Here is a 15,000-nt window from a genome sequence, read left to right on the forward strand (position 1 = left end):
TTAGAACCCTTTACAGAGCATTTGGTTGGAATGGGTAAGGTTCGGAAGGGAGATTAGGTAACTGTATGGTTCTGGAACTCATATCTTGAGGAGTCTGAAACTAATCTTACTTCAAACAAAATGGGATGACCCTAAATTTGTAGATTTTGACGTTTATGGCGAAGATATCAGTAGCCCTACAATGTTCTTAACGTGAAAAGCCCATGACAATTCATGATAACTCCATCTCTACTGGTTAATCATCACACACATTCTGCTCATTTTATTGTCAGGTTTTAAGTGGAAACGCAGACCCACTGAGAACATCCGTGAAAATACTGGAGTGAGTCCCAATTGCTTGTTAACTCGGTTCAGGTGTCCTTGTAGCCACAGGCATGCTCAAGGATAAGTTGTGGATGTTTTCCTAGACACGGTGCGAACTGTAGACAACACAATGATAACCGTAAGAGGAAACAGGAGCCGCCTTAGAAGTTCTAGAACACTGAATATTATGGCTCTGAAAGTATTTGTTTTTATTGTGTTATCATGCTGTAGGCCTAAAGTGGCCTGCACAGACTATGTTGGGGTCCAGAATCACGATGGTGTAGGGAGATGTCTCCTGCTTGCATCATAGTACATTACAACCCTTAATATTTGAATCAGTATGAATGAATAGCCTGGCTCTCACGCAGACCCTTCGTGCTTCGTGCATCTTCGTTAAACTTCGTGAGCTCGCACGAGGGTCTGAAAATCTTAGACGAGCCTGAACGGAATCAGATATTTCACAGCCTGTCCAATCAGAATCGTGGGGCGGGTACAAGTCAGTGGTTGAAGTAGTATGTGATTTTAAAAAAAGCCAAGTGAATTCTCCGATCAAGTTTGAGCTGTTTTGAACACACCCAGGCCTTTCCAGAGATATGCAATTGACAATGTTCCACAACCATCGTGTGAGAACCAGGTTAATGAATGAGAGGTGATGGTTAGCACACTTATGCCTCTTTTCCACTGCCGTTTTTCTGGTTGGCCTACAGCTCGACAAAATGCGACTTGGCCGCCACTTTTTACTTTTCAAATAGGCACTACACAGCTCAATCGTAAACCAAAAAGTGGTGACCGAGTCACGCTGTGTCGAGCTGTAGGCCTACCATAAAACTGGCAGTGGAAAAGGGGCTTTAGTGTTATCAGGGATATTCAACCTACGGGTGAAAAAATCAGTACATGAGTAATGTCCTGGCATATGAATGGGAAAACACACACACTCTCACATCTTCACAGACACGCATGTTGTAGCCCATAGGCCTACCAACCACAAACAAAACTGTATACTCCAGCATTAATGCATAGGCCACTGAGCATGACAGAATATGTGGGTGAGTGCATCCAGGTGCACGGGCGTTAACCTAAACCTTATGCAATGTGCATACATCCCGGAAATGGAGCTTGCTTAGCTGATCTTGATTCCACCCCATTGCTTCACAGTGTTTTAAAAATAGCTGCACACATACAGTGGAGAGGGAGCGTAAATATTTAATTGTGGTGTGCAGGTTTGAAGCCAGAGACGTCGCTGTTTGTGTTTGATGCTTTCAGAGCATCCTGCGTGACTCTTATTTCTCCTCCTCCCCTCTCTCACTCACCCACCCACTCACTCACTTTTCTCGTCTAATGTTGTTCACTCACGTGTGCTCTCCCTTCTTTTCCGTTCTATTCATCTCCACCATGTTCTCTCTCTCATCATTAATGAATGACATCAGCCGAGCACTGTGCACTTCACCAAACGCTGGCAGAGTAGTCTCCGTGGCTCTATGCCACCCAGGGTGTGTTTCTCGACAACGTCGTTGCTAACTATGTTAGCAACTTAGTTGGTTGCAATGCAATTTCCCATTGGGAATCAAATAACTTGCCAACTGATTAGCAACGATGCTTTCGAGAAATGCAGGTCTTGGCTCTCATTACAGCCACAGAGTGAAACTAAAGCAGCAATAGCCCTGTATTAATCCAATTAATTCAATCCAGCCTGTTCTCTCAATTAGAGGTGTGCTTTATATTCTGCAGCAGAGCCGCTGTCGTACATTGTGACACTCCCAATAAAGGGTGTCACTAAACACACACACAAGCACACACACACACATGCGCAAGCAGGCACGCATGCACAAACGCATGCACGCACACACACAGACACAGACACACACACTCACACGCGCACACATTCACACAGACATACACTAGGGATGCAAATTATCGATTAATTCATTAATCATTAGTTGATAGCCTTATCGATCGACTTACGATTAATTGATAAGCGGCATTTTCCCCCCGAAATCTCAATGTTTCTCGAAAAAAACCCTACTAAATCTAAACATTTTAATTAAAAATTGAGATAAAATACCACATTTAAATTAATTCTATTTCCATTCTTTAATCCAAAGGTAATTTTAATATTCACACTATTCACACCCCTCTTCACACACACTCTTCACATGCCCATTTCACCTGGGTCTCTTGTCAGTTGAATTATCGATTAATTGCGATTAATGTTTTTTAATCGATTAATGCATTGATCGATTAAAGTCGATTAATCGATTAATCGTTTGCATCCCTAACATACACGTACAAGCTAGTGAGGGTGGGATGACTAAGCACTTCCAAAAGTGTAAGTCTCCTCATCGTTCTCCTTCAAATCAAACACACAAGCTTATTCACAACTGCTGATATACTATATTGCACCTCCCCTCCAACATGACTGATAGAGTGTCCTTATGTCATAAGCATTACAGAGACTCAGAACATACTGTTCTGTCTGACAGGACAGGACAGGACAGGACAGGACAGGAGAGGACAGGTGGAATAGCAGCATGCTAACACAAACAGAGCTAGGAAGCTTTGCTTAATCAGTAACTGCATTCCATTTGCTACCAAAACACCACATACATGTAGACAATGGGCTAAGTATACAAGATGAAAAAAGGCTATAAGTGGTGGATTATGATTGTCAAAATATAAAACGTGAAAATTAAGTAATGTGGGAGGAGGACATATAGACATTAAATAGTGCCGTAACAGAAACAACCATCTGAAGGCAACGGCACAGTATATCATGAGTGTCATAGATTTTGTGTCACTGGATCAGGCCAGCCAGCATGTGATTACAGTAAGTACATAAGAGTTACATAACACCACCTCACATCAAACTCTCTCACACAGACAGACACGCACCTGATTCCTTCCTGTGCGGGGATGATTTGCTGATTAGGTGCAGGGCTCGTGATGTAGAGGACCTGATGTGATCGCTGAACGATCGCTGTAGCAGCAGCAAGCGCATCGAGTGTGACATGATGCTTCTCTGGGTCCACAGATTGTCGATATACTAGGTGCAGGCCTTGCAAGCACTCCCTGCCTCTCTTCCCTCCCGCCACTGTTCTGTCTGCTTGTTTCCCTTTCTCCATCCACTGTCCTCTCTCTCTCGTTCTCTCTCTCGCTCTCTCTCTCTCTCTCTCTCTCTCTCTGTCTCTCTCTCTCTCTCTCATGCGGCATATGCTGTCTGAGTAGCAGTGGAGAGTCACTGCAGCATCGCTCTCATATTCAGCATTTTGCGTGTGCAGTCTCTCTCTCTCTCTCTCTCTCTCTCTCTCTCTCTCTCTCTCTCTCTCTCTCTCTCTCTCTCTCTCTCTCTCTCTCTCTCTCTCTGCACAGGTCCCACTGAGAGCGTTACTCACGACAGAGTACACAGCATCTTTCACATCTGCCTGATGCGAGCTGTTGCCAGGCAGCTTGCTCCGGCAAGAGAACTCTCAACATTAAGAGGTTACCTCCGTAAATGTTCTGAGCTAAGTGATTGAAGGTTAGTTTGTCGATCTGAAGCCGCTTATGTGCATTATCAGACAAATACAATACTGGTGCTCATTATTCTGCACACATTAACCCCTTAGCACAGAGTCAATAGTATATTAAACTGTCACCAAAAGTGTAATGGCTGTCTTAATCTGTTACTCCCGGTACTGTCATAGCAATGTTGTTATGATGTAGCCTAATTGAGTATTTTCAGCAAATAGTGAATAGGCCCGCCGGCGACCTCATCTGCGGTAAGAGCTACGTCTGCTGCCACTGCTATTTTTCAACAGTGCCACAGTTCCTCCATCACCCTACTCCAAAAGTAAAGAAAGTGCAATCAGAGCTGGAAACCTGCCCCCCCCTTAGCTACCGCTCATGTGACTGTGACACATAGGTGCACAGATGGTTTGCCAATGAATGTGTATATGACACACACACACACACACACACACACACACACACACACACACACACACACACACACACACACACACACACACACACACACACACACACACACACACACACACACACACACACACACACACACACACACACACACACACACTAGGGGCAGGCAGACAGGCAGACAGACAGAGTCATTGCAATGCCATCCGGGAGGTGGTAAAAAGTGGTATCTCAATTTATACCACTATAAAGTACCCATGAAAAATTGGTTTGTAGCCTACTGAAAGCGTCTCCTCTTATCATATACCTCTTCATAAATTTCTCTTTCTTTTCTCTTATCACACTTCATGAACAAAAGTGTGCTCCATACATGTACTTGTAATAAAGTGTGGATGTGTATGTGTGTTATTTATAGGCTTGGTCTTATTCTGTGTGCCGTCATTGACAAGCACCATCAATTTCAGATTAGCTTTGCACATTCCCTTGTCTGCACCACTGAGCAGGCAATCAGGCTAATTGCTCAACACACGTTTTACTCAATGGTGACATTTTACTGGGGTGAACATAGCACTTACATCATGCTAGCTAAACAGAAATTCCTGTCTCTTTTTCTCCCTCTCTCACATGCACGCACGCACGCAGGCAGGCAGGCAGGCAGGCAGGCAGGCAGGCAGGCAGGCAGGCACGCACACACACACACACACACACACACACACACACACACACACACACACACACACACACACACACACACACACACACACACACACACACACGCACGCACGCACGCACACACACACACACACACACAGTCACACACAAAGCACCTCATAGGACAGAATCTAACTTAATTCTTTCTAAGTCATACAGTACATACAAATATACAGATCCTAGATCCCAAAAGTAGATCCTTTGGGAGATATCACAGCATTTGAGGTGCAGTAGGCTATATTTTCTATGTGAATAAAAAAAGTCCCCTGAGGCATGTACAGACATTGGCCCCCCGCTTGTCTGGGTGCTAAAACACGCTTAGACATCTGAGAATTGTTGAGCCAAGCACGCTCCCATTCAAGATTCCGGCACATTCTTTGCAGTGATTGTACGGGATGACATGGGAGCTCATCTGTATTCAATGAGGGGCTTTGTGTACTGTCTATGTGAGTGCAACAGTACTTATCAGCCCAGCGCTGGCCTCCTCAGTCCTACTACTCGTCTTTCTTGTCTTTCCCATGTTTTCCATCCTCTCTCCAATACAGTTACCAGTATCAAAAAAAGGGGCAGGACACCAAGGCACTCTTCTAAGATAAAATACAAGTGCTAGTTTATGTTGGAACATAAAGAATTAAAATTACTTTCGACCATCTACAGGGCCTTCATCGGGGCAAGAAGTGCTCTTTTTTTTTCAGTTGTATCAGTGACCAGAGAGACCAGAAATCAGGGAATGGCAGATTGGGAATGTATGAAGTTTGAATAGAAAGAGAGGGGGATTGTGTGGAAAGTGAATGGAAGAGACAAGTTGAAAAGTGGAACTCAGATATACAGACAAGGGAAAGGAAGGGAGAGAGGCACTGAAAAGGCAGTGAGAAAGAAAAAGAGAGACTTAAACAAGCGGAAGAATACCACTGAAAACATAAATGTGAAAGAGTTAACCTATGTGGCGTGCTCTAGGTCAGTGGTTTTCAAAGTGGGGGCCGGGGACCCTTTGGTGGCTGCGAAGGAATGGGGGGGCCGTGGAAGGTTTGCAGAAACAGTATAGCACATCAAAATAAATAGGCCTAATTAATGTGCTCCAAAATAAACCGCAATCAGCTAAACAATATTCCCATTAGTTAAAAGCTGCATAATCTATTGCAACTAACATCATAGTTATTTATATATCCCAATGGAACACTGACACACACACATATGGACGTGAAAGAAAAAATAGCATAGCAGGGCGGCCTTGGCTTGAATTTAAGGGTATATGGGGGCCTTGTCGTGGTAAAGTTTGGGAACCCCTGCACTAGGTGAGCATCTGCACCCTCACCATACACCCTTACGAAAATGAATGATTGTTAATCATGGTTTTCATAGCTTTTTGAGCATGGTTCTTGACTGGTTCAATCATGGTTTGACTATGGTTTAACTATTCCCTTATGAAAATGAACCATTTTACTCTGAAAACTAACAATGATTTCACCATGGTCTACAGTTATTCATTAAATAACACTTAGTTGATGCGTTTTTATCCAAAGGATAAAAAGTGTATGTGATGTGACAAAATATGCTATCTATTTACTGCAGTATACTTGATGTACACGGTTTCATTAAAAGTTAAATTTGCTTAAGTTTTAAACAATGAACAGTCCTTCTAGTGTAAAGGGAGTCAAAGGCCTGATATAGGCTATTGACTTTCCTCATCACTTTTATGTATAGAATGAGGGCGGTCCAGGCACTTCCGAGAGTGGGAGTATAAGTAAGAGTTTGCAGTTGTGTACTCCCTTTTGTGAAGGACCATTTCCTGCTCAGGGTCTCAGAGGGCTGGCCTCCTGGTAGACTCTTAACAGACGCACAAATGGCATGGGGCCAAAACAAAAACAAGCTCACAGCATGACACCAAGAAGGACACCCTGTTGAGGTCGACATAGCATCATCAATGTCTTGCAGTTGGTGATCACAAGGTGAAAGTTTAACTTTTGCTAAACTTTAGGATATAGGTGAAGAATAGCAGAGCTCAGACTTTCCATAGAGCAAGCTTTATGGATCCAGAGCAGTGTGTGTGTGTGTGTGTGTGTGTGTGTGTGTGTGTGTGTGTGTGTGTGTGTGTGTGTGTGTGTGTGTGTGTGTGTGTGTGTGTGTGAGTCTGTGTGTCTGTGTGTGTGTGTGTGTGTGTGTGTGTGTGTGTGTGTGTGTGCGTGTGTGAGTTTTCTGAATTTTAGAGACTTGACAAACATTGGGGATATAAATGGAATTCTTCATGCTTGGGAGGGAACAGGAAGCAGCCAGGAGAGAAAGTGTGTCAGAGGAGTGGGGGATGTGGTGGTGGTGGTGGTGGTGGTGAATGCATGAGTGTGACTGGGTGAGGTCTGGTGGTGGGGTGGTGGGTTCTTTTGAGGGAATCGTGGGCAGGAGAGCTGACGAGTGACCTCGGAATGTTCTCTTGCACAAACACAGAACTGCTTTCCTTGCCATCAAAGTTGGCTGTAGATGTTATATGGAGTGCGAGGGAAGTTGGGCTTAGGCAGGAAGGGTGGACTCTAAATGCTGACAAATAATGGAAATCAACCACCAGCAACACATCCTGCATATAACTACATTGACTATATTAATACAGGCACTGCAAGGCAAGGCAAGGAAAGTTCATTTGTATAGCTCATTGCATACACAGAGGCAGTCCAATGTGCTTCACAAAAATTAAAGCATAAAAACACACACACACCGTATAGCCTAATTGAAATGAGGTTATAAGACATTCTGAGCATGATCAGCCACATATTTAAAAGCCTTGATGGTACCATGTTATTGAATAGCCAACAATATCCAATCATGACACTTTTGTAGTCATAGGTTGTTGTACCAAACAGGGTGTGTTTAAATCAATGTTTATCTGGATGAACAAAATAATTTAATCCTGAGCGAACCTGTGATGACGCACAGAGGCGAAACGCGTTATTTGCTCTAAATAAACGAGCATAAAGTCAAGAAAGTGTCCGATAAACTTCTTTCTTTTGAAGTATTGAACACTCCTGCGTTTACCAGCACCAAGAAGCTGTGAATGGATATTTGAACTGTAAAATAATTTAATCATTTGGGTAATTTGTGAAATTCTAATATCACAGTTCTAGCCACAGTTGTAATAGACAGTTCTAATAGATAGTAGGCCTACCAAATGCTACCTCTGAGACATAGGCCAACATTAACACACTACGAGTATTGCTTTGGCAGCGACAATAACATCAATGATGAATTTACTTTGTAAACAAAAAATGCAGTAATACAATAGATACTGGCATCGCCTGAACAGCCAATGGTACTATAGCTTTTTTCATTTCTCCAGGATTGTCCCATTGTCTACTCTGCCAGTGAGTCCTAGTCAAAATGGCAGCCAAGCGAAAAGTTCCAGACGCAGAAAAACACATCAACACATGATAAGAAAAATAAACCACTACAGCCAAAGTAAATCATCCAGGCAACCACTTCTCAGACGATATCTTTTAATCAGGTTCCTGTCTCTCTCATTCCACTGAATATCTGACCTTGACACAACAGTATGAGTCTGTCGGAAAACTATTGTTCAAACCATGTAGGTGGAACAAGATGAAGAGGCAGAATGACAAACATGTCCTAAATACAGAAAGGAAACAAAAAGATAGGGAAAAGACCAGACTAAAATTAGAGGTTTCCTTAAAGTAAAAAAGGTTTGAAATCCCTTACTGGGATTGTATAGGAAGCTCAATATAGTACTGTTAAGCTCTGTTAAGACCGCTTTACTTTCCTTGCATGGAAGCATGTGACACAAATACAGCCACACACAGTCAGACTGTTTATGAAATCATGTAGCAAACACAAAATCATATAGGCTAACAAAGACAATTGAAAAATTAGCTGTCTGTGTGCCGTTCAATAGTCAGAGCTAAGCGAGTGGTGGCATTTTCAATCCTCCTTTATTATATTTACACCTAATGGCCAGATTTTTGTTCTGGCGTAGGAGATCCAGAGAGTTTTGCTTTGGGCCATGAAAAGAGCCCTGTGCAAAGCACATGAGGTTTCAGGCCCTGACCTTGGCTGCAGAGATCATACTGGCCATTGTGAGCCTTGTGTACACACCCATGTAGATATTTATAGATCACACCCTTGCTGTCACCCCACTGGTCCTCCACCCTCGCGGTGCAATCAAGGAAAAAAGGAAACGCTATTCATCAAAGCCAGAAATAGACTTAAGGAAGCAGAACTACATTTCTGAAAAGAAGGCGAAGAGAAAATAGGACATGGCCTGACGAATTATCAGAAAGAGAACTCATGTCTGAATACACACATTGGGTGACCTAAATAATCTGACAATAGAACGATTCTTTTTTTTTCATGTCAATAAAGGCAAATATTGAGAGAAGCAGATCCACATGATTAAAATGAGTTCCACTGTGTTTTCCCCCCAGTAATTGACAATTCAGAAACATCACAGAGCCTTTGGTTGTCATCTGAGGAGATATCATCAGGCACTCATGATGCACATCACATGCTCTGGCTCTGACATAGCCCTCTCTATCCTCATGTAAGGAAGTAGAGCAAGAGAGAGAGAGAGAGAGAGAGAGAGAGAGAGAGAGAGAGAGAAAGAGAAGAGAGAGAGAGAGAGAGAGAGAGAGAGAGAGAGAGAGAGAGAGAGAGAGAGAGAGAGAGAGAGAGAGAGGAGGGTAAAAGGATGTGCGGAGATACTGCTGAAGAATAAATAAGTGGTGGGGGAAAGGGCAGTCCAAGTGCAGGATGTGAAAATTGTCCTTAGCAAAGAGGTGAAACGTAGAGAATTCAATTTTTCAGTAAAAAAAACCCTGACTGTGATAGGAGAGTGACCACATTGTGATGCCAAGAGGAGCACAGAGCACTTGAGCAGCATTGTCAGGAAAAATCCAGCAGGTCCCAGTGGTTTAGTCTACGTAGAACGCGGGTATACGGAGTATACCCACTTCTAAATTTCAGGGATTTCAGTATACCCACTTAAAATTGATTGATCCATTATTTTGAATGGCACAAATATATACAGTATACCCACTTCAAAAAATGCTCAAATATACAGTATACCCACCATAAAAAAATAGACTACACCACTGGCAGATCCCCTGTCCTCCATGCCAGCATGTTTTGCAGGTCACACCACTGACATGCACTGAAGCGCTGCGCTGACAGGGGCCTCCGCTTTCATCCTTTGCGCGAGCCCTCTTTCATCCCCTCACACACACTGGCTCCCCACCCCACCCCGAGCCCTTTTCTAGGCCCACACGCCCCCAGTCTCAGGTGCAGGTGAGGGGGACAGAGGAGAAGAGGAGGTGGGTGGTGTTTTTTTTTAGGCTGGATGGGGAGGAACTAAAGAAGCCATTGTTTGAGACCCATGGCCAGATCCAAGGAAGAGGAACAGGGCGCAGGGCTGCAGGGTTGGAGGAATGAGGAGGAATGCTCCCACAGGGTAAGCAGACATCAAAAGAACTCTGGAGAGAAGAGCGACAAAAAAAAATAAAGAAAAATAGACGGAGATTTCAAACGGCATCACAAGAGGCCAGGGGGGGAGGAGCGTGAGGGCTCTAATTGAGAGGTTAGCAATTAATTTCCTCCCTCTGTGTACTCCTGTGCTCAGCGAGTGGTCTTTCGCACAAAATCAAAGCCCCTTTCTCTGTCTCTCTCCCCCCCGCTCCCCATGTCAGCCCCTTTCCCCCTTTTATCTCTTGTTCCTGTTTTGTTGCCAAGTGAGCACACAAGCGGAACTTCCTGTTCAAAACGATAGGGTGTCATAGGAACGGGAAGTCAGGTCACTATCTGTAACTGAGAGCCTTGCATGTGTATATGTGTGTTTGTGTCTGCGTGCATTTTCGTGCATGTGTGTGCATTTGTGTGTGTGTGTGTGTGTGTGTGTGTGTGTGTGTGTGTGTGTGTGTGTGTGTGTGTGTGTGTGTGTGTGTGTGTGTGTGTGTGTGTGTGTGTGTGTGTTTGTGTGTGTATGTGTGTGTATGTGTGTGTCTGCGTGCATTTTTGTGCATATGTGTGCATTTGTGTGTGTGTGTGCGCGCCCGTTTGTGTGTGTGTTTGTGTGTGTATGTGTGTGTCTGCGTGCATTTTTGTGCATGCGTGTGCATTTGTGTGCATGCATGTGTGTGTGTGCACGCCTGTGTGTGTGTGTTTGTGCGTGTGTGTGCGCATGCCTGTGTGCGCACACCTGTGTGTGTGTGTGCATGTGCATGCATGCGTGTGTCTTGTGTATGTGCAGGAGTGTATTTTGGCAATCATCATCAAGTCATAACTTAATGCAAGTGCAGCATCAGGCTATAACCTTATTCCCAATCCCATATAAGGTTTGCTTGACCTGTCAAGGAAATACTGAATAAGAATTTGCACTGGTATGTAGGACTCAACGTTTTAATACCCTCATCCTATAAACATGTCTAGTTCAGTAACTTTTTCTAACGATTACTGTGAGATAGGCCTACTTGGAAATGTTGCATGTTGGAATGGAAATCCATCCATTTTTTACAAAGTATCTTCGTTTTTTTTTGGAAAATGGTCAAATTCAATAGCATATTATCAATCTATATGTAAACCTGTCCAGAATCAATACAGCAAATATAGGCTGAGTGAGGCCTTTTCATTTCTTTTTGGTATCAGTTTATATACAGACAGGCATTCTGGACTAGATGGGGCACTGGTTTGATTGATGTAACCAGCAGATCCCCTCAGAACCCCAAAATCTGTTGTGATTACCATTACATGTCTGTGTGTGTGCGTGAGAGAGAGAGAGAGAGAGAGAGAGAGAGAGAGAGAGAGAGAGAGAGAGAGAAAGAGAAAGAGAAAGAGAAAGAGAAAGAGAGAGGGGTAGGGGAGGGTGGGCGAGAATGAGTGTGAGATTGAGTGTGCATGCCTTTGTATTGCACAGCAGAAGCTTTGATGTGACATGAAGACTGGTCTTTGTGCTCCCCTTTGGGCCGTGTCCCCTGGACCCCCTCATCTGCAGTGGGCGTCTGTGGAGGGGGGGGGGGGTTGGGTCGTTACATAACTAGCTCCTCCTGCCCTGCCCCTGGGTAGACTGTAGACTGCCATGGGCCGTAAACCAGACTCCCTTCCTACGGGTTACTGAACCACCAGAATGGGCCTTTATGAGGAGGCAAGTAGGCACAGAGCTTCCTTACCGCAAGGGACAGTTGTTAGTACTACAGGGCCTTCATTATGATTGGGTGGGCAGGCAATAATAACAATGACATATTGTTGAGGATATCATGGTACAATATTTGTGTGAACCATAGGATAACATGCTGACCAATCACAACATGCTCACTCATTTGTGCAAAGAGGCAGAGAAAGTGGTGGTCTACTCTATATAGGTTATTGCTCACACATACAATACAGTACAACACAATGCAACATGTATTTATATAGCGCAGTATCACAACTGTGAATTTGAATTTAAAGCGCTTTCAAGATACAAATACACACATACACATTCCCACATTCACACACAGGCTCTGGAGGCTGCCGCACGTCCGGGGTTCACGTGAAAAAGTGCACACACATGCACACACATACAACACATACAAACAAAGTCAGTAAAAAAAAACAAAAGATGGATATAATTCCAACTGCTCACATGCCATTTATGAGGTGTTAACTGTTCAAATGTGTTTGCTAGTCAAACAAATGGACAATCCATTTGACTTCATTTCATCACTATTTTAAAAATCATTGTTTTCCATAAAAAGATCATCGTCTCCTGACGTTTATAGTCTTCCCAGAAAGCAGCAAGCAACAGAAAAATACACCAGATGACTTGCCATCATAGCTCCAATTAGTACATATCCAGTGCTTCAGCGGGTGACAAACATTTTGGGTACTGTTGCCGTTGTCCGTTGCCATTTTACGGGCAATAAAATACACACAACATGGAGTGCTGTCCTGTTCTCTTTATTTTTGTATATTTCTTGAGGAATGAGCATCCAGTTGCTTTTTTTGAGTTGAGCGTGTTACACCTCTTCATTTATTAATTTAAGGTCTTTAAAATACTATAAAGTACCCTGTTGATTCAGTTCTGAGCAGACAGTCATATGCTAAACCAATGATAATGGATAAACTCTTACTGGGCTACTGGGCTAATGTACTTGAAATGCACTGGAGAAATTTACAACACCACCTAAGGAATACGGCAGTAGATGCCAAAAGATAGATGCCAGAACAGAGTAAGAGAGTACCACAGGACGCACAAAGCCAAAAATGAGTGTGATGTAAGAATGATTGGGGGAGTATATACAGTACAACAGGTGTACAGATTTATACAGATAAAAGAACACATTTAAACAGATAACATTTAAAGACATTGATAAAATAACAAAGGCAATCTCTACAATGTCTGCAGCCACCCAAAGCCATATCCAGCTAACCTAATAGTATAGTGCAGAAAAATGGTCAAAGGGAGCAAAAATAAAATGCCAGCTCAGTCAGACCAGACCAGACAACCACTGCAGACGGGATCTGACCTCATGACTCGTGTCATCTCAAACACTCCCAGAAGAAAGGAAGGATAACATCCATCATCCACACTTACCCGCTTTATCTTTCTCTGTGACCACAGCCAGCATCTGCAAAACAGATAAAAAAAACATTCCACGTTAGCAATGTTGGAAGGGTTAGCTGTCTAAATGACAAATGTGTTTGTGAGGGAGGTAAACACTAAAAATGATTTCAAAATAGGGAGGTGGTGTCATCTCAGTCTTCCCCAAAACAATATTTCATGTGGTTTGGGAGGAATGCTGATGGCAGTGCTGTACCACAGCATACAAATGATTAATAATTATTTTTAATTATTGGATATTTAGCTTAAAACTCAGGAGTCTTAAGGCAGCACATTCACATCAGATGTCTACTTCAGAGTAATGAGTAAAGAGGCATAACCCATTCTATTGTGAAGAGAAAGGGGGGTTGGTCATGGTAGTTGTTACCACAGCAGAATACACATGAATGAATGTTTGTGCATGTTATGTGTGCTATGTAAGGGTATGTAGGCCTACACTTGGTATAACAATGGTATAAGGTATGAGAGAGAGAGAGGGAGAGAGGGAGAGAGGGAGAGAGGGAGAGGGAGAGAGAGAGAGAGGGAGAGAGGGAGAGAGGGAGAGAGGGAGAGGGAGAGAGAGAGAGAGAAATGAAGCGAGAGTAGGAATTTCACTATTACAAAACTGTCCTCTGACAATTTTCAGACAAAATTGGATGTCAGAGGGAATTCATTTGCATAGTGTATTTCTGATCAGTTGATAGGTTGCAAGGTCCAAACTTCCAAGTGAGCCTAATAACCCAGTCACCAATCAGCAATATTGTTTGCACATCAAAAAAGAAGCAGAACCCTATGGTATGGTAATATCAATAAAAAGGGAGGAAAAAGTCCTTGGTCTTCAGTTTTCACTTCAGTTTATTTTAAAAAGTTCAAAACAATCTTTATTTAGTGAGCTAATACATTCAAAATCACCAACGCGTATCGGCCATACGGCCGTGTGGTCAGGGTGTGTGTATGGCCATTACGCGTTCGTGATTTTTAATGTAGGTTACCCATTAAATAAAGACTGTTTTAGACTTGACAATCAACTGAACTGCCTGGATCATGTATTCTTTCCTCCCTTTTTGTTGACCATTGCACCCTCCAGGAGCACCCGTTTTTGAGGATACTATCAGCGCTATACCTACTCTTCGGATGGTAATATCAATGTCTCATGCAATCACTCATCAAGCACCCACATGATCCCCATGTGTCCCCATGTGACAGCAATGTGAGCGTCTGCATTTGATCCAGGCATAAAGGCATAATTGTAAGTGGGCGTTGGTGGTGCCTGATCATTGAAGATGTCTGCAACTACATGGGCTGTGTTTGTCTTGTGAGGCGAGAGGGTGGAGGCATCAGAAAGACTTGTTTCTTTGGGGTCAGATGTAGGAATGGTATGTGGAGGTCTCTGTCCTTTGCTCTGACATATGACCTCGGGATCCTTCACTGGCCATTTGACCTTTGACCCCCTAATCCAAAACACCCCCCGCCCCCTAGAATTGATCAGATCCAAGGATTCAAGG

General features: G+C 43.4%; 1 protein-coding gene across 2 annotated transcripts in view; it reads right to left on the minus strand.

The window, feature by feature from the left end:
- dlc1 (DLC1 Rho GTPase activating protein) overlaps positions 1-15,000 on the minus strand; it is a 126,839-nt gene that overhangs the window by 64,223 nt on the left and 47,616 nt on the right. For both annotated transcript variants that reach the window (XM_063219409.1, XM_063219408.1), the window contains one exon: positions 13,490-13,523. In XM_063219409.1, coding sequence (XP_063075479.1) covers positions 13,490-13,523 — 34 coding nt within the window. The remainder of the gene's footprint in view (positions 1-13,489; positions 13,524-15,000) is intronic.

Source organism: Engraulis encrasicolus, chromosome 16 (assembly GCF_034702125.1).
Source record: "Engraulis encrasicolus isolate BLACKSEA-1 chromosome 16, IST_EnEncr_1.0, whole genome shotgun sequence".
NCBI classification, from domain to species: Eukaryota; Metazoa; Chordata; class Actinopteri; order Clupeiformes; family Engraulidae; genus Engraulis; species Engraulis encrasicolus.